The sequence below is a fragment of the Parambassis ranga genome, chromosome 15, assembly GCF_900634625.1.
Source record: "Parambassis ranga chromosome 15, fParRan2.1, whole genome shotgun sequence".
Classification (NCBI taxonomy): domain Eukaryota; kingdom Metazoa; phylum Chordata; class Actinopteri; family Ambassidae; genus Parambassis; species Parambassis ranga.
The window spans coordinates 11,991,136-12,009,523 of record NC_041035.1 but is presented as its reverse complement, the minus strand read 5'-3'; the positions used below and the strand labels follow the sequence as shown (position 1 = coordinate 12,009,523).

Sequence of the window (18,388 nt, the reverse complement as noted above, 5' to 3'; positions counted from 1 at the left end):
TGAACCAAATACTGATTTGTGCATCATTAAATTCCAATAAATGACACTAAACAGATGGCACACAGTCACAAGGTTAAAATAACAAAATATTTTATGAATATTGACGTGAAGAAGCTGGGGGAAAACAAGAACTTCTCACCTCTGCAACGAGGTGTTCACTGTGAGACAGCATCTCCTGGAGTGCTCGGACAGACAGACACTGGGCCAGGACGAAGCCACATATGGACAAGTCTGGTGGAACATTCTGGTGTAAAAGATAAGATAATATAGTGAGTGTCTGAGGTTTCATGTCTTTCTGCTCCCTCTACAGGTCAGCACTGCAATTAGTGATAAAAGCAAAACCAAACTGGTAATGAGCGTAGAAGAAAACAAAAACAAAAGAAAACACCAACCTTAAAGAAATACACTGAATATAGATCTAAAAAATAAATTGAAACCTGATAACTCCTACTAAAATACTCCTGCTAAAATACTAATTTAAAGGGGAAAGTGAAGAAAAATTTCAGTGAATTGTTGGCATCATAGCTGTAATCTCCCTTTGTGGGAATATACATGAAAAATGTTAGTTCTTTACCTTGCAGTTAGAGGTGGACTCAAGCCTGCAAAGTCTGCTGCCGAACCCTTCTGCAGCAAGACAGAGCTTCACATGTTCCTCCTGAGAGGTGAAGGTACTCTGCAGAACGACCTCATCGCCCTAAGCAAAACACATGTGCACAGAGATTACAACAGCAAATAAGCAAACATTGTGCATGCATAAGAGGTGGAGACTCCAATATATTAAAATGCCACATTCACAGTAAATTAGCTCATTTGTCTGTGAAAGCTTCACCTGATCACACTCAATTATAGGTACACACCATGCAAGATAAGCACTTCCCTCTCCCCCTGAAGTGTGCTTTTGTTGGTTCTTAAGGCTCTGAAGCAGCTGAAGCCAAAAGGCACTTTAACTCATCTTTGACTCTCACACCATTTTAAATGAATTATTATCAGGAAGCAAATGGTAATCTAACAAACCAGTTCAGTTCTATTTTGCCTCTAAAAATGTTAAAACTGCCATAAAACTGTCCAAGTGTCTTTATGTGGGATGTATTTGGCCATATTATTCTGGCATGGCTTGTATACAGTATGAGGAGGACATAGTCTTCTCCATTGTAACTGTATATACAGTAGATCTCTGTCATTTAACATTTATCTTATCTCCGTTCAAATGCCACATGGACCTCGTCAGATAAATTAGGCTTCTCAATCTATTTAAGGAAGTGCAAAGAAGGACAACAGACAACTTGTCTCCACACTACAGGAAGGACTACTAACACCTCTCTGTACACTGGCTGCAGACCTCCATATTGGGAATATACAGCACTGTCTCACTCCAGATTCCCCCTCCTTTCCACTCTTCATATCAGCAGTACTCTGCAATCAGTCAAACACACATGCTGTGAGGCACTGAGGGGATTTCTGATGGCTATAGGACTCAAGGTTTCTGCAGGGTACATTTGGCAAGTGAACATTTAGTCTGCCACAAAACTAATCCAAATGTCAAGAGCTGTGGCAATAATAAATGCATGTTTATGGGACGTGGCAGAGACTATGTATTATAATCACTCTATATATAAATATTTCAAAGTTTTGCATACGTTTCTCAGCAGCAGTTTATCTTAAACAAAAGCCACCGCTGATAATATTGTATAAAATGAATACAGTTTTATTACATGAATCAAGCAGCAGTGCAATTTCACAAATGGCACATTTAATCAATGTGGCTATCACAGTATGTTTCTCCTGTCATCTCCTAACTAAATTGATATGAGACAGGATTCATCAGGATGTGGGTGGTTTCCCACCTCGGCTCTACAATTTCCACAGGGGAAACCCTGCATTTACTATAATAACCTATGACAGGTATATCAGGGATCGATCTCACAAAATGACTTTTTTTCCCCAGTCTGTGTACTGGGCTGAGAAACCATCTGCATCACTGCCTGTGTAAGTATGCTTTTCATATCCACACCACCAGGCACCCTCCATGTGACGTCCCCTTATCAGAGGGCAAAGATTACAAGCTGTCAGAGGACAACTTACTACTAGGGAACAATGATAGCATCGTCCAGTGGATATGAGAAAAGTCATTTGGGGTCTTTCTTTTCTGGCAGTGAAAAGATAGATGTAAAGTGTTCACCTGGGAGCTGCTTGCTAAAAGTTAAAGGAATGTTGCTGCTACATATAGTATTATTCTAATAAAACAACAAAGGAAAACAGAAGAACAACAACTCATTGACAACTTTAAGTCACGCATTACATTTGGCATTTAGATTTGAACTACAAAAAGTTGCTAATATGCCTTCTATAAGGATACCTACACTAACGAACAGTACTGATACAGTATAAATTCAGCATTTTAAATGCTACATTTTATATCCTCAACAGAGCTACACAAACAAAACTATTTAAAAACAAAATTTAAACGTTTGACGCACTAGCTTGGTCAGGTTACTGTAATTGACAGCTTTGGTTAGCTTTGGAGGCTAAAAACTTTTAGCCTCTAGTTTTGTTTGTAAAATGTCTGACTCACCGTTCGTAGAAACTGAAATTCATCATCACCATCTCCACTGTCAGTCATCATAACAGCCAAATGAGGGACATTTATCAGGCCTCAGTTCAAGCGTGAGCTCAGGCGATGGAGGACAAGACTGGTGACCAGACCAAGCTAGAAGGTGCGCGACCGCTGATGTGTGTGGGCGGAGACTATACTTGACATCCGGGGATTTTGTGACGCCATGTTTTTTTGTTTGTTTTGTTTTACGCGACATAGTAGCACTAAATTCTAATGCCTCAGGCTATTGCTAACAATTAATAGTCTCAAAGTACATTGCTTTATTAGGCTATGATTTGACCACATTAAAATAATTAACTTTATATAATAATAAAATAAAATGTAAATACATGTATATGTATTCATTTATTGATAATCATTATTTTGTTTTACTTTATTCATTATTAAACCATGATTTAGCCATAGAAATGCCTTAATAACAGCTGCATAACTTGTAATTTCACAAATACACATTTCTTTTTTTATTCATTTCTAACTGGATCTGTAAGCTCGTATGGCCTCACAATGGGTAATAGAGTCAGAGCTTAATTAATTAAAACATGTACCAACTGCACACTGTCCTCAGAAACAACAAACAGAATTCTTTCCAGCTAGGAAACATCTTGGAAACTATAGGAAAATATTCTGAAATTGAAGATCCCTGTAATAAATTTGGATATTTATAGGGATAAGGATATTTATCATCTACTGGCAGGATTTCTGCTTGTCTTGTGCCCCCAACACAGTGTCCTAAAACTATCTCTATTCTCAGGCATTAATAATCCCTGGAAAACAGACAGATGGATTTCCAATAAAATAGCTTTTATAATATAATTATGTTGTTAATCACCCCCTCATAAAGCTCCAGACCTTTTTGATACATCACCAAAACAAAAGTTAGACTTGCATTACACATACTGCTGGGTCTACTGGGCTAAACATCAGTTCTCCCTAGATGATCATGTCCATTTCGGTTTACAGGCCCTTACCTCTAATAATACCCTTGATACTAAATTCTGCTTTCACAGAAGTCAATGCATTATGCAACAGGTTCCACTGACATTTACAGACCACATGCGTGCTCCTCAAAGAGAGAACCTTTTTGAATTTTCACATTCACTGATCTGTTCTGCAAAGATGCCCTGTGATAACGTATACATTTACAGCCCTGAAAGGCAGTGCTAGAAAAGGAAAAAAAAACATGAAATCTTTGATACAATTTTCTAGGTGAAAATGCTACATGATACGCAGGAGATGATGACATTGCAGATATAACTTTTCAAAGCCTGAACTGCTTCACCAAATAAAAACAAATGGTTTTAATATTGACTGGTTTTGCTCTTTGAGGATATTGATGTTCTTCTCAGCTGGCCCAACAATTATTTATTTCTCTTCTGTCTCAGCCTAAACCTTTGGAGCACAAAAATACTAATGCAAACTCATACAGTCACAAAATATTGAGTAAAGTATTTAGAAAACATGTAGGCCTGTTGACTTGCAAATGAATCCCAGCTTACACTTGGTTGTGATTGGTCCTTGTATTAAAAGACACCTCCATAAGGGAAACAGATTGTCTAAAATAAATAGGTGAATAAGTCACAAACACTTTAATGAATCCATTATCCTGAAGTACAAAGTTTAATTATTAAGAGCCAGCAAATATGTTCAATGTGCCAGAGATGCCTGGAAATTTTCCTTTTTTAACTAAAACTAACTTTAAACTAACTACTAAAAATAACAACATCTTGATTTGAATGATGGACTTTATTTATCTTAATGCTTAACCAGAGTAACACTGCTGTGTGACAAATCAGCTAGGATACAAAAGTAAATACATTAAAGGCGTACAGCACAAAGATGATCCATACATATATTATGAGCAAACATTTCCTCAAGCAGGAACAGATGTGCATACATGCATTAAAGATGTAAGTTTTCCATTTCCATAATTTTTCCATGTTTAACAGTGGTTCCCCAAAATGTACTATTAAGTTCAAAATGCAGATCCCTTGTGTCTATTTTATCGTACCTATGGGAGCTTCTACTACAAATGGAGGCAGTACAACTGCATACAATTCTATTGTTAATCCAACATTTTTCACTTACATTTAGTTAATTAATGTTCATTTTTTCTGACATACTAGGCTCATGTAAGCATTAGTACATCTGCTGCTACCAGAGAAAATATTTAACCTTGCATTACTTGTGAAGGCTGCACAAGTGTCTGCCTTTAAAGCACTAAGCAATTGTAAATATTTACTTTTGCATTCATGCAGCTTCCCATTTTTCCTGTTGGTACATATTTTTGGCCTTCTGGGAACCTAGTGTTTATTGATGGATGGCAGTGGGCCTGAAATTGCTTTTGCAAACTGTAATTCACTTAAAGCATCTCAGAATGCCTTATCAGATTTTATTCCCAAAACAAAAGGCAATGAAACATGAAAACAATACATGGCATTGCTTGACAAAATAGGACTATTTTCTTCAACTGATAAAACTGCTAAAACACCATCCCTTTAGTGAGTTTTAGTAATGTTTTATTGTGTTCTACTTTCAGCGTAAATCCTATTTTTTGTTCAGATACCATAACACACAAGTTAAAATTTTCAATTACTTCTTTAGGTATTTGGTTTGGATTTCTGTCTGGACACATGAAGAGCATAGCAATGCTCAGCATGACTGCAGACAGACTAATGCATCAGCGGACTAATGAATAAAAACTTTTTAATATATTTGATCCACCTTTAATATTGATTCCTTAATTTCATCAAGAAATGGAGGGCAGGCAGGGTCAGGGGAGCGAGGCAAGGGTCAGGTGGAGAAAGGTTCTCTAGTCAGGGTTAAAGGTCACTTTCTCCATAGAGGGCAGTAGAGAAGGCAGTGTAGTCTAGTGCCCCCGGTGGTGCTCCATGACCACTGTAAGGTGGCATCCTCATGATACAATACTCTGCTTGTTCAGGGGGCAGTTCTCTCCTCAGCTCCTCCACAAGTATGAAGGGCTGTGATGACAGAGTAAAAAACAGTTTCAAATTCATGCTGGCACTTTGTCCATTTTAGCTCACAAACAAAATAGTACACCAATAACAAGGTAAATATTTTAATTCACTAAAATAGAATGAAGCTGGGAAAGAATAATAGCTCATACGCAAGTAATGCACTAACCTTATCAGCTGCCAGGATCCGGAAGGATGCCACAACCTGCTCTGCAGTGTCTGTATCAGCTGTCTCTCTGGTCATGAAGTCAATGAAAGACTGGAAGGAGACTATTCCACTACCATTGGGGTCCACCAGCATCATTATACGGGCAAATTCCACCTCTCCCTATGAAAGGCGTAAATGGACAATAAAATGTCTGAATGGGTAAACTACATCAAACATGACCCTATCCAGCCTCATATAAAACACCATACCAGGTCATAACCCATTGAGATGAGGCAAGCTCTGAAGTCATCTGTTTCCATTGCTCCATTCTTCTTCTACAACCAGGTCCAAAAAATTGAGGTTTACCATGCAAAGAAAAGAAAGGGTCATGATAGATATCACAAACCAAGTCCATAGTTCTTTGTAATATCAAACATGATCAAAACACCCAATCTGATGGTCATGAAAATTGTAACATTTTGTACACACACATGAGGACATGGAAACAATACACATGGACAAAACAGTATATAATATGGTGTCTGCTCTACTAAAATTGATGGATTAAATCCTCAAATAAGGGATCCATTCCTGCAGTTCCATTTAATTTATAAGAATCTCACTCAAAATATGTCTAAAATATGGTTAAATATGGCCAAAATGGGAGATTCCTTGTCCATCCTCCAACTCTAAAATGACACCATTAGATTTTTAGGTATGTCCAAAACCTTGAAATCAAGAGAGGGGGCACTCTAAGACTTCTAACAGGCCCCATACATGTCTACACCATAGTGGTGTGAGATTGCCTCTGATTGGTCCCCTCAAATGGACAGAAAACCACCCAATCATGTGAAATGGTAGAGAGCTGTACCCTGTCAAAGTGGTTGAAAGAGGATCTGAACTCATTCATCTGCTGCTGGCTGATGCCCTTGGCGTCCCGGGTTAGGATCTGGGTCTCAATCTCATTGATGGTTCGAGCAATGGTTGTGAGGAGCAGCTCCCACCCAACACGGATATGCTGTTGATGTGATGATAGAGCAAACACGTTATATCAAAGAAGACAGGAACGTGTTTATAGTTTCATTCTCTTTTTGTGATTGTATTGGTGATACAGCATCCATCTATGTCATGTGTCACAGTTTTCTGGCACCTCCATGGTGTAGTTGGTATGTTTGTTGTCAAACACAAGTGACTCTTGGATCAGCTGGTGATCTCCTTCCAACTTGTCAATGTTGGGTTTGTAAGCAACAATGACATGCTCAAATTGCTTTAGCTGGGTCATCTGGTCCTCCAGTGTGCCTCCTATCTCCAGAGAGCAGCGACCTATTTCCTGTGTACAACACATGGAAGAAGGTAAACTTAATTTTTCAACCAATTTAAATCATAAGAGGCAGGTATCAAAAATTTGATGATTTGCTCAGTGATATAGCATAGGTAGAGTCATTTATCTTTGGGCTGAGAGTAATTTCTATTACAGCATATAGAATTTGATAATGCATATAATGGCATTTAGTTCAATTACTAGGCTTTATTCCATCATCATGAAATCCATTATCATTGTACCTTCCTTATAAACCATGCATATGAAAATAATTATATTCCATTTTAGCTTCTTATTTGATTAGATGTCAAATAGCTTATGAAGTTTGTATACCTCCATCCTGGCTTGTATCCAAGGTCCAATGAGATTAGCCTGTGCAGCAAACTGCCGTCTCAGCCTTTCATGGACATGCTGGCGTGCCATCTCCTCCTGGAGGGCACTGTCTCTCTGAGGAACCAGCTTCTTTACCTGGAAAAACATACAGACAACATGAGCTATTGTTGAAAGCAATGTACTCCCCCTAGATAATTTAAACAACCTGTCCTGACATCCACAGTGTAATGTGTCTGTTTTTCTCTGTACTGTATGCATTTGTTGATTTTAAACTTTTGCTACCTTCTCCCACTTGTTGAGAAGCTCCTCAGTTGTGATGGTGCTGTAGGGGTTGATAATGTTGGCCTTAATCCCATAGCTCTGGGAGATTTTCTGCACCTCATTGTGGATTCCCAAGATGGCCTGTCTCTCTGCATCTGCCTCAGGTAGAGTAGCTTTGAACTGCTCATGAGCAGCGATTAGACTCTGAAAGTGGGAAGTGGAAAAGGGAAGATCTGGGATTTTAAAATATCAGTTTTGTAAAAAGTGATACTATTTTGTCATTTTCTTTTGGGTGTGAGAAATATGCTAATATTAGACACTATATAGATATACTGTATGTAGTGCAACATTATAAATTGTAGGAAATTTCTCAGTGGGTTGTTATCAGCAATACTGTGAAATATCATTTTAATCTCGCTAACAACATTAAGTAGGAGTACTACAAGCTTACCTGGACCTCTTCAATTGTATGAACAATAAACATGTCCTGCAGATCCTCCATTGCTCCTTCCATCCAATTGTTGAAAGGAGCTGACCTCTTGGCAAACTCCAGGAACAACTGATCAATGGTTTCTAGCAACTTTTCTGTGCGCTGACAGGATTAGACAAAATATACATGTTCATTGTGCTTTTAGATCAGAAAAATGTCACAACATCCAATAGCTCAGCTTTATCATAGCCTAACAAGGAGTTATCACTGGTATATGCCAGAAATCCCATAACAAATGTCCTCTTATCTGTTTGGATGAAGGATACCAGGGGCACATAACTTTGTCTTTGCCTTGTTAACCCCCTGAGCTCTTTCCATCAGAAGAGGGGGGCGAGCCGGACAGAAACAGACCCCTGTCCCTGTCATTCAGACCTAATCCCTGGCCCCTTTCCCAGGCCCTCACACATTTGCAGGTCTGGAATGGCCAGCATGGATCAGAGGAAGTGGCTAGTGGGCTCTGAGCCAGTCACTTCCTGGATGGGACTTCTGCATTTATTTCTCCTTTATCCCCTCAACCTTCTGTTTTACCCTTCTACTTGGGTCAGGGGTTTTTAAAGGGGATCCGATTATATCTCCTCATTAATCCATTGTCTTCTCCATTCAGGTCATTTGCCATATGCTTACCCTAACAAGTTTGGATGGAAATTCGATCTATCGCAGGCTGTGGTGAACATTAGCGCTCTCTTGTGGGAACATAAAAGTCCTTCAACTTTTAGGATCTCATTAGCCCTAATGTATTCTCCTTACTTCCAGTGCCTCCCTCCTCTTCTGAGTCAGAGTTCCCAGCTTGTCCCACAAGTCACAGATGCTCTGGCAGCGCTGGTTCACAGCTGCAACATCATGGTAGTCCAGCTCACTGGAGAGAGAGAGAGAGACACACATTGAGATTTATACTTAATGCAAAGATTACACTCAACTACTGTATGTTTAGTTATTTCTTTACATAACTACATCATGTGTTCAGCACGTTCCTTGTAGGATACAGGATGCTGTAGTTCTGCTGTAGTGTTTATTTGGACAGTCTAATGTTGTCCTTTGTTGCTTGTGATCCAGGCAATCACCTCTATAGTTTATGCAGTGTCTGAAGCCAACATATAAATTCAAATAACATTCATATTATATAATATAGATTGCCTTTGTTTGTTTCTCAACTTTCCTCCCTCCCACCCCTTCTGGGTCTCCATAATACATGACTACAAATGTCTGCTATAGGGAGTGCGTACTTCAGTTCCTGTGCAATAGCAGCAATCTGCTCCACTCTGTCCTGGTGGGCTGCCAAGTCACTCTCGAAGGCCTCATGTTTTCGAAGCAATGCTCTGATTTCTATCAGGGTGGCTGTTTCATAGTCCTTCTGGGACAGGATCAGTTCTTTACCTGAATATCACACAATGAGACAATGAGGTAATTAGTAGGTGAGGTCTAAACATTTGGTCATTAAGAATATAGAAAATGTGGCAGGCAAATGCCTGTTGCAGTCCACTACTGGCTGATTACAGTGGACAGACCCTAAAACCTTCAATTACATCTCATTAGGAGCAAGTCTAAACAAATCCTGGGGTTAAATTAAACACTAAGAATCAGGCTGGGAATCCTGAATACAGACAGATACAGATACTAGCAGACAAGCAGACACAGCAGTTAAAAACAAAAAACTAGAACTGACCACTGGCCCAGTTCTCATGATTGGTGGCTTTCTGGCGAAACTTTTCTGCAAGGTGGTCAAGCCTCTCAAGTCTTCGGATTTCTGTAAGAAGCCACTCCTCGTAGCCTTTCTCTGCCTGCTCCAGGCCCTGCCATGCACTGGCTATGTCCTGACAACATTAAGAAAGAAAAATAACAGTTTCATTTTATTTTAAGTGTTTAAAATTTTTAAAAATAAAAATAAATACAAAAAACATTACTAATGTTGCAGGAGTGATAAAGCAAATCACCTTTTATTGGTGAAGTTTGAGGGCTTGTTTTCTTAAGTAAGAATTCCACATAAGAGTCTTTGTGAGGACACAATCACAATCACAAAAATGTCTTTAACCACTGGGCTATAAGCAGAACACACATTTTTGACTTACAGACACCATCTTTCCCTCAGAGGGCATAAAGGCAGGGCGATTGCTGATGCGCAGCTTGGTCTGCAGGGTGTTGAAGTTAATTTCCAGCTGGCACTTTTCCTGCACCTTGGGGGGTTTATGCTGGCGCCTGTAGTCCCGGAAGTCCTCCAGCTTCCGTTGCATCTCTGCCATGGTCTTCTCTGGGGTGCGGTTCTCCAGCCAGGGAGTGGTGCGGCGGATCCACTCCAGCAGCTGGGAAACACAAAAGGCGACATGGGAATAAGTGGAGAGCTTCATGTTAAGATAAATGTGATGAATAATTAAATTTTCTTAGTAGCTGGGTCTCGCAGTTTATCGCAGCAAAGGAATGCATAAGTGTGGGAAAGAAAAACGGTTTTAAATTTACATTTAATTACACCACTTTCACAGACCAACTGTATTTGCTATTCAGGTTCATATTTTACTTCATTTTTTAAAATAAACGTTACCTCGCTGGCCAGTCTCTCATACTCCTCCATCATTTTCTCATTCTCTTGGTTTACACCGAGCACCTTACAGATCCTGTTGGCAGCCGTCTCTGCCTGAGAGGACAGGGCACAAGAATAATGTTATTAAATTAAGACAGCAGGCCATGCTCCCCATTGATCCTTTGTAATACATCTTAGCATAATAACATAATCATCACAACATAGCTGTTGATCGACAGACCATGTCAAAACCAAACTGACAAGTGATTTCTGCCCCTGAATACGAACACATTTGTACTACAAAGAGGGACATGAATAGCTAACATGTTTTAGCCTCTGTACCTGTTCGGCTCCAGCAAAAGCATGGTAAAAGCAGGACACGTAGGTCATGATGGCTCTCTCGTCAGGTTTGGGGGTGTTGATGATATCTATAGCAGTAAGAGGAAGAAAAAGTCAGGCGCGCAGAAAAAAGGTAAGTAAATAAAAGACAGAAAAACAAGTCTACTGTAATTGTAACAGTTTTTTTTATCATTTTCATTTCTTTACACATAGTTGTATAGTTGCTATATATGAAAATAAAAATATTTTGTTATATAGATATATTGTATTTTCCTTATTATCGCCACATATTTTCTATAATGTTTTATAATGTATATTTTGTATTTCTTCTTAATAGCCAGCTCTGCCATAAGCCTTGGCTGTCTGTGGGCTAGGGGTGTTGGTGATTGTGCTGCCGTTACAAAAGCATTTCCTGCAAAGGATCAATAAAGTTCTGTTCTATTCTATGCTATTCCAAACAAATATCACATTATTTAATTTATCAAAGATCAGAGCATGAGAAAAACAAACATTCTGATCATATTGGCTACTTGTCCTCCATTTAGTGTTACCTTCGGCGTCCAGCATTTTGGGAATGTCCAGGTGTTTTTCGGCTATGTCAAAAGCCAGGTTCAGGTTCCCCAGAGGATCATCCTAAATAAAGAAACAAAATTCTACATAACTGCACACCAATGCCGGACTTAAAATGCCACTGTGCTGATCTCCACACTAGGGAGGACACATTACACTCCCTGCTCACATAATTCACATGCATATTTAATGTCACAGGAAAATCAATCAAACAGCTCTTCCCATTTACATTATGTAGAATTTCTATTTGACATGGGTCAAATGCTTATTAAGTTAATCAGTAGCTGATGATTGCAGATTTGCAGGCCTACGAAATCAACCACTTTCTAACCCCTTTCTGAATTCCATTATTTTTTATAATAACGATGATGCAAGATTTGGTCTGAATTTATGTGAAATCAGCTAGTCAGCTAGTCTTCAATTTCCCCATTTTCCTCCACATCATGTAGGCCAGCAGACATTTTCTCATCACTGACAGGCAAAACCAAGAGTTTAAACAGAGTGGGAGCTTTGCATTCAGACAACAGCTGACAGTGAACCCTGCTAATGGAGCAGACAGTCAGAGTGCAGCGGGGTAAAGGGATCATGCTATCATGCTGCTGCTATTGTCCCTATCTGTGTACTGCTGTTCCATAAAGAAAGGAGGTGGGGGAAGGCACACTACACGACAGGGCCAGCTGCTCACAGATCCAGTGCAGCACTGAATGATGGAAGGATAGCGTTGTAAACTGGTGTGATGGAGAGATGGAAAGAAGGATACCCCAAGCTCTCTGTATGTTTGTGTGTCTGCCCCTGACCAGAGCTGTCTCAGCAGGCTGTAACACTGCTAGCTTAACGAACAGGCTCACCTGGAGCCAGACTCAACAGCTGCCTGGCGCACAATGCAACTATCTCCTGGCAGCATAAGCAGAACTGAAAAGTTGAGGTGTGACTCAGTGTTTGAATATGTATCTCAAAAACAGAACAAAAAGCAAGCAGAAAAAAACAACGCCTTCTTTGACAATGTGTGTACATCATCAGTTTTAAAAACTAAAATAACTTTGACAGTAATCATTTCCTAGATAGCTTCCTGGTTTTTATGACGGGCAGCATCTAACTGGGGAACACGACGTGACTGCATGGACAATAGCAAAGGGAAGCTAAGCCTGAGCTCTGCAGGGACCCAGCTCGTGTTTCTGTGACTATTCAGGGTCAACACCAAGTCAGGACACCAAGTTGTGTGCTGAGAAGTGAGTGCCTCTGTTTCCACAACAAATGAAAATGTCACTCGTCGTGTCCGCCCATGGTGTTCCCCTGCTATACATTTACAATCAAGCATGGGTAAGGAAATATGCCTATTTGGGGTCAGCTACGTAGGCTTAGTTTTCCATTTATTAGACATTCAGTGGACCAACCTGTATTGCTAACCTTAGAAACACCCCACAATATAAAAGGGGTGTTTTTTCCCTCTGACTAAAGCTGCACCTTCATTCAACTGCGCTTTCCACCTTTGCATATTTGCGGCTCACTGAGGCCCTCACCTGTTTATTCACAAACATACAGGATTCTGGGCCACTACCAACATTCAACTGAGATGCGTAGTTTTGCACAGGTAATACTTACAATTCAAGTATTATGCACAGTTATATGCTAGAGATCATATAGATTTAAATGGATGTGTAAAGGCAGGTTACTTTAGTCTGTGTCTGTTATACAATATTTCTACTGTTAAATCCAATCCGATAATGGGCACAAAAACCGGCTAAAAAATAAAAGCAGCCATCTCTTTCATGCTAATTATGATAAAACTGTGCACTAAGTAAATTGCTTTAGTTAAATATAATGAAGCATGAGGTGAGACTAAGTGAATCCACTTAGCATCAAAACATTTTCCCTCACAGAGGAGATACATCTATAGAGTAGTTTTTAGCCAAACAGCACACATTAAATTACTGAACTGAGTGGACTGCAACTGCTTTCTTCATGTGAAATAATTTTGTGAAAATATTTTATCTAAACAACATGGATCTGAACCATAGAAGCCATATATAGGTTGATCCTCAAGTGCAATAAACAGTAGTAAAAGAATAATTCAAAATCAAACACTTAAATATACACAAACCAGGTGTGCATTGTAAGTGAGTTGTTGTAGCAGAGAAGGAATGGATCATGGTGCACACCTCTAGTTCTCTAGATATCACCATTATTAATCAGTTTTCACTGTGTGGGTCATTTTTCATTTCACACTGGAAAAAGTGTTAATTTTGTGGAAATTGGTGTGTTAGTGTGCAGGGCTGAAACACAGCATCCTAGTTATGAGTGAAACCACACAACACCTTGTTGAGCTTAGAGTAGTCGAGGAGGTCGGGTCTGTGTCTATGAATCAGGGCGCAGAAGGCCAGGCCATCCTTCCAGCTTCACCAGCCAATGAGTAGAGAGAACTCATTAATAATGCAATAAAATTTGGTGGCAGCATTTCACTAATGCTACAGTTTACCCATGTCTGAATAGTTATTCAGTGTTCAAGCACAACAATACTGTAAATTGACATGACTTGATTGAGAGAAGAGGCAATTTTAAACTATTACTTTAAACTATAACCAGTCAACATTTACAGTGGCCAGTGTATAATCTTCAACAATTACCTAACATGGAAGTTCTGGACATTAACATTCCTGTAGGGGGCAGTCTTTCTTTGACACCACAGGAGGAGTCCTTCCTTGGCAGATGTTTCTGAGGAGAAAGTTAATGCAAACAAACATAAATTGGCAGTCGAGTCTCGGTCGGCTTCAATTGTCCACGTTTCTATATTATTTAGATGATTTTTGATTCATTACCTTCTACAGAAATGTCCTGAATGGCAAAGCGGAGAATGATAGTCCAAATCATTCCAAGGGTCATCTTTACATTCCCATCCACAATCTCTGAAAGACACACACACAAAGACAATCCATCCATAAGGGGTTCCTCTACGAAATATTACACACAAGAAGCCCTTAGGTACCTTCAGCTCCAATGGAAACCAGCTTTACTCCTTTACTTGTGATGAAGTCCAAAGCTTTGTTGACATTAGCAATCTTATGGAACCGCATCTTCCCTCTGTCTGGCTTTGGTAACCTCTCGCCTGTAAAGACATTATTATATGTGACATATGTGGTCAGATTTGTGTCACACAAAAACTACAATGAAAAATGTGCTTTAATGCTCTAACCTGAGATAACTTCCAAAAGCAGCATAAGTTTTAGTCCATTCCTGAAGTCTTCCTCAATGTTTTCAATCTGAGTCCCAGCTTTCCTCAGGTGGGAGTTACACCAGGCTGTGAAGGTCTGAGAGGAAATTCAATTAAAGGTCAATTAAAATGGGATTTAATAAATGTCAAATGCATGGTGCTGTGTGCATGACCCCTGCAGTTATTTATTTGCTTCATATAAAGCTCTGCTAATGTTTTCAAGGATTCAAACTTAAAGAAAATTAATTACAACACTGTTTTGTTTTATATTGTCTCAAAAAAGAAAATTTGCATTAAAATTGGATATTCCTCTTATGTAGGAAACCCAAACAGCTAACTCCTTGACATGTCTTCATCGATAACAAACTGACCAATGTTTCAATTTGAAGTTAACCTTCAGTGACTCATTAGTCTCCAATTTCAAATGTTCCTGCTAGAGTCACATTCCATCTGCTCATCAGGACAAATGAACTCCATGTGTGGTACTTGAAATACTGTAAATCAGGTTAAGACAGGCTCATTGGCTTTTTCCTATTTTTATAAAGTCTCTCGATAGCCAGCAGCAGAATTCAGAAACGCCCAGCACAGTGCGGATGAAAGCTAGGAGCCGACCACAGAGCACATTCCAACCGATATAAGGTGATAAATTTAGACTGCTCTGCTGAGCCTCATGATAAGAGAGTAGCAGGAAAAACGTCGAAACATCTTGCCATGTCAACATGAGTGAAAATGTCACGTGGGCACTGAACAAGTTTTCCTCTCACGTCATTTTCTGTCACTATTTTGCCACTTATATTATGACATGTTGATATGTTACAGCTGCATAGAGATAGCTCTATCACCGTACATGTATGCTGTTCTTCCAGGTCACACTTAAAACTATGCTGAGATATGAAGACAGGCAGGAATGCATAAAGAATGGGAAGGGTCACAAGGATGAATAAATGAAATGATCTTAATGTTGCTTGTTGAAAGTTTATTTCTAACTCCACCTGTTATCTTTAGCAGCACATAGTTTAAGCTCATTTTGCTATTATAATTTGACCATTTTTTATGAATAAGGTGTAATAAATCAGTTTTCATTAATTTACAATAGAAGGTAAAAACATCAACAACCTTTAATGTGGCTTGTTTTTACTCCTGCAGTTGAACTGTGAATATAAATTCAGCAAAGTGACTCTGACCCTGACTCTAACACATCCTTGTACTCAGCAGGACTGGGTACTCAGCCAGTTGTTTGGGCTTCCCCTCTGGATGCCGGTGCAAAAGCCGAATATTACAGGCTTTAGTGTAAAGGCCATCACATTCCACACCGAGTGAGTCCTCGGGGTGTAAGTGACATTGAACTGTTGCCCTCCTTGTTAAAAAACGTGGCCTGCTTGTCCTCCAAATCTGCCTGGGCCACAGATACAGAACCCGCTTTCCAAACCCCTAGCGTGCCACCCTCTACAGCACTGCTGCCCAGTGACGAATACAGCTAAAAATATGATTCACATCCAGCAAGGAACAACCCTGTCACTAAACTGACGGATGCCTTTGGGGCCTCACTAGGACACAGGCTGGCAAGGGGGGCATGAGGACGAAGTATAAATGCAAACTGCATGTTTAAAACGTCAGAAAGACTGGACCTTGTCAGTAAAATAGCTTGGATTCCCCATTTTGACTTTGAATTAACTTTTTAGAACATCTGCACCCTTAATTAATGAAACACAGCACCATGGAGGCAGATACTTGGCTCTGTCTATGTGACATGAATGAGAACTTCATCAATCTCTTTGATAAACTTGTCTGAGTCTGGTAATAGGTTTCTAAGTTTCATTAACAATAACTGAAGGGGAGCTACCACAGCAAGAACTGAAATAAAAACCCTGCTCAATGGCTTCTTAACAAAGAAATCACTTGGAGGAAGGGAAAGAAACGAATGGCCCCTTATGGACCAAACAGACTGTGAGTGTCTGGCAAAAGTGCATCAGCCGTGATCACTTGTATCAGTAGTGAGCTCTTTGAACAGCTGCTCACAGAGAAAAATCACTCTCCAGTGTGCACATGTCAACTCCAAATTTCCATCAGTAAAAAGATAAACAGTGGAAAACTAGTTGTGTCTGTGTGTATGGACCAGGGACCAGGCTATCATGTCACCGCCTTGTGTTACCTAAAATACACACTTTTGTCATCTCAGTGGGGACTACAGGAGTTTATGGAGGGCATGTGCAGTTTAAGGCCCAGGCCAACTTTTAAAGCCCTAAAACCAACTGACAGTGTGGGAGGCCGAGGCTATATTGAGACCTGCTGGTACTGGTACAATATTTTCTAGGTTGGTTTCTACAAACAAAAGAATTCCGCACCAAGGACACTGGATTAACCCTACTATAATGCCTTTTGGTCCCGAGGTTAAAATTAGATGTAGCGTCCACTCTAATCCCAAGAGCGTCATCATGTGTTAGAAGCATCTGTTGACAGCTCGCATTCCGCGCGTATCAGTGTAGAGGCAGCAGTCTGGAGAGCCGCTGGAAGGCTGAGCTATTGTTAGCTGGTACCCACCGCATCCGTCCGTCAAGCTTCCATCCCTGGATGCCGGCTGTGACAAGTACGCAACACGTAGAGGCCCACTCCGGAAGTTAAGAGATTCTGTCCTTCAAATTAAAACTACACAGGACATTGCCAATAATTGAAAAGTGGCATTTCTTTTTGTTGAAAACACTTTAAAGTGTATAGTATTTTCAAACAATATCACGCGTTTTCTTCTTTAGTAAAAAAAAACACGCTACATAAAGTTACCTAATCCCTGCGACTGTAGTCCATCAGCTGTTGTTATCGGAACGTATAAACAGGTAATTATTAAGGAAACAATATCCCTTGTTTTATTCATTTTCCATGTAAAATAGCTTAACGTTCACTGAAGAGCTGTGTTTTATTTTGGAAATGACATCCGGCAGTGTCTCTATGCTATGGTTAGCTTAAAGTCCAAATAACTGTGTGTAACTTACTCTATGTTGTCTAACAATTATTGAGCAATTTGCGGAGTTCTCTGTACAACTTTGACAAACTTATTCAACTTAAAAAACAGTGTAAAACATTTATTAATAATTACAGCTGCTTTGCTAGTGCTGTGTGTAAAGTCGGCTAGCTAGTTTGTTTGTAGTACAATCAGGTGAAATTTCTTTGACGTACTTTCCTTTGTTGTTGTTCCCAGGCAGGGTCCAGCAACATGTCCCTGTCCCACTCATCCTCCTGCATCATGTACTCTTCCTCGTAGCCGTTATCGTAGTGCACGGTATTTTCCACCTGGGTCATCATCATTATGCCGTTAGCGTCTTTTTCTTCCGAACTCAAATGCGTGTTTATCCTTCAGTCTGTTGTACGTGATAAAGGACGGGATAGTTCCCTGACTTGTCAGAGCTGCTGCTGCCTCTTCTTCTTCCTCTCTCTCTCTCACTCTCCCACGCTTGCCCTTGTCCTCCCGACCTGACAGACGTCTGGCCCCGGTTGCCACAGATGAACAAACTGTCGTATCATTAGTACTGGAAGGTCACGTGATGCATACCCCCACCCCACCCACAAATTCTCATCACTCACACACACACACACACACACACAGCTAGTAAAGGCAAGTTTTTAAA

General features: G+C 39.9%; 2 protein-coding genes across 2 annotated transcripts in view; both read right to left on the bottom strand.

Moving 5' to 3' along the window:
- ryr2b (ryanodine receptor 2b (cardiac)) overlaps positions 1–2,620 on the bottom strand; it is a 52,000-nt gene extending 49,380 nt beyond the window's left edge. The window contains exons 1-3 of the mRNA XM_028422617.1: positions 2,573–2,620; positions 575–694; positions 140–244 (exon numbers count right to left, since the gene is read on the bottom strand). Of these exons, the coding sequence (XP_028278418.1) occupies positions 140–244; positions 575–694; positions 2,573–2,620 (273 nt within the window). The remainder of the gene's footprint in view (positions 1–139; positions 245–574; positions 695–2,572) is intronic.
- A 1,757-nt stretch (positions 2,621–4,377) lies between these two features.
- On the bottom strand, positions 4,378–18,257 carry actn2b (actinin, alpha 2b). Its single transcript, XM_028423362.1, has 21 exons — positions 17,940–18,257; positions 14,751–14,865; positions 14,544–14,663; positions 14,377–14,463; positions 14,185–14,272; positions 13,876–13,954; positions 11,542–11,623; positions 10,994–11,079; positions 10,673–10,765; positions 10,206–10,436; positions 9,803–9,950; positions 9,363–9,513; positions 8,887–8,995; positions 8,101–8,241; positions 7,671–7,853; positions 7,389–7,523; positions 6,885–7,064; positions 6,606–6,752; positions 6,004–6,069; positions 5,756–5,914; positions 4,378–5,592 (listed from the first exon to the last, which is right to left on the bottom strand). The coding sequence occupies exons 1-21, from the start codon at positions 18,066–18,068 to the stop codon at positions 5,434–5,436; spliced, it is 2,688 nt and encodes an 895-aa protein (XP_028279163.1). The 5' UTR covers positions 18,069–18,257; the 3' UTR covers positions 4,378–5,433.
- Positions 18,258–18,388: the final 131 nt, after the last annotated feature.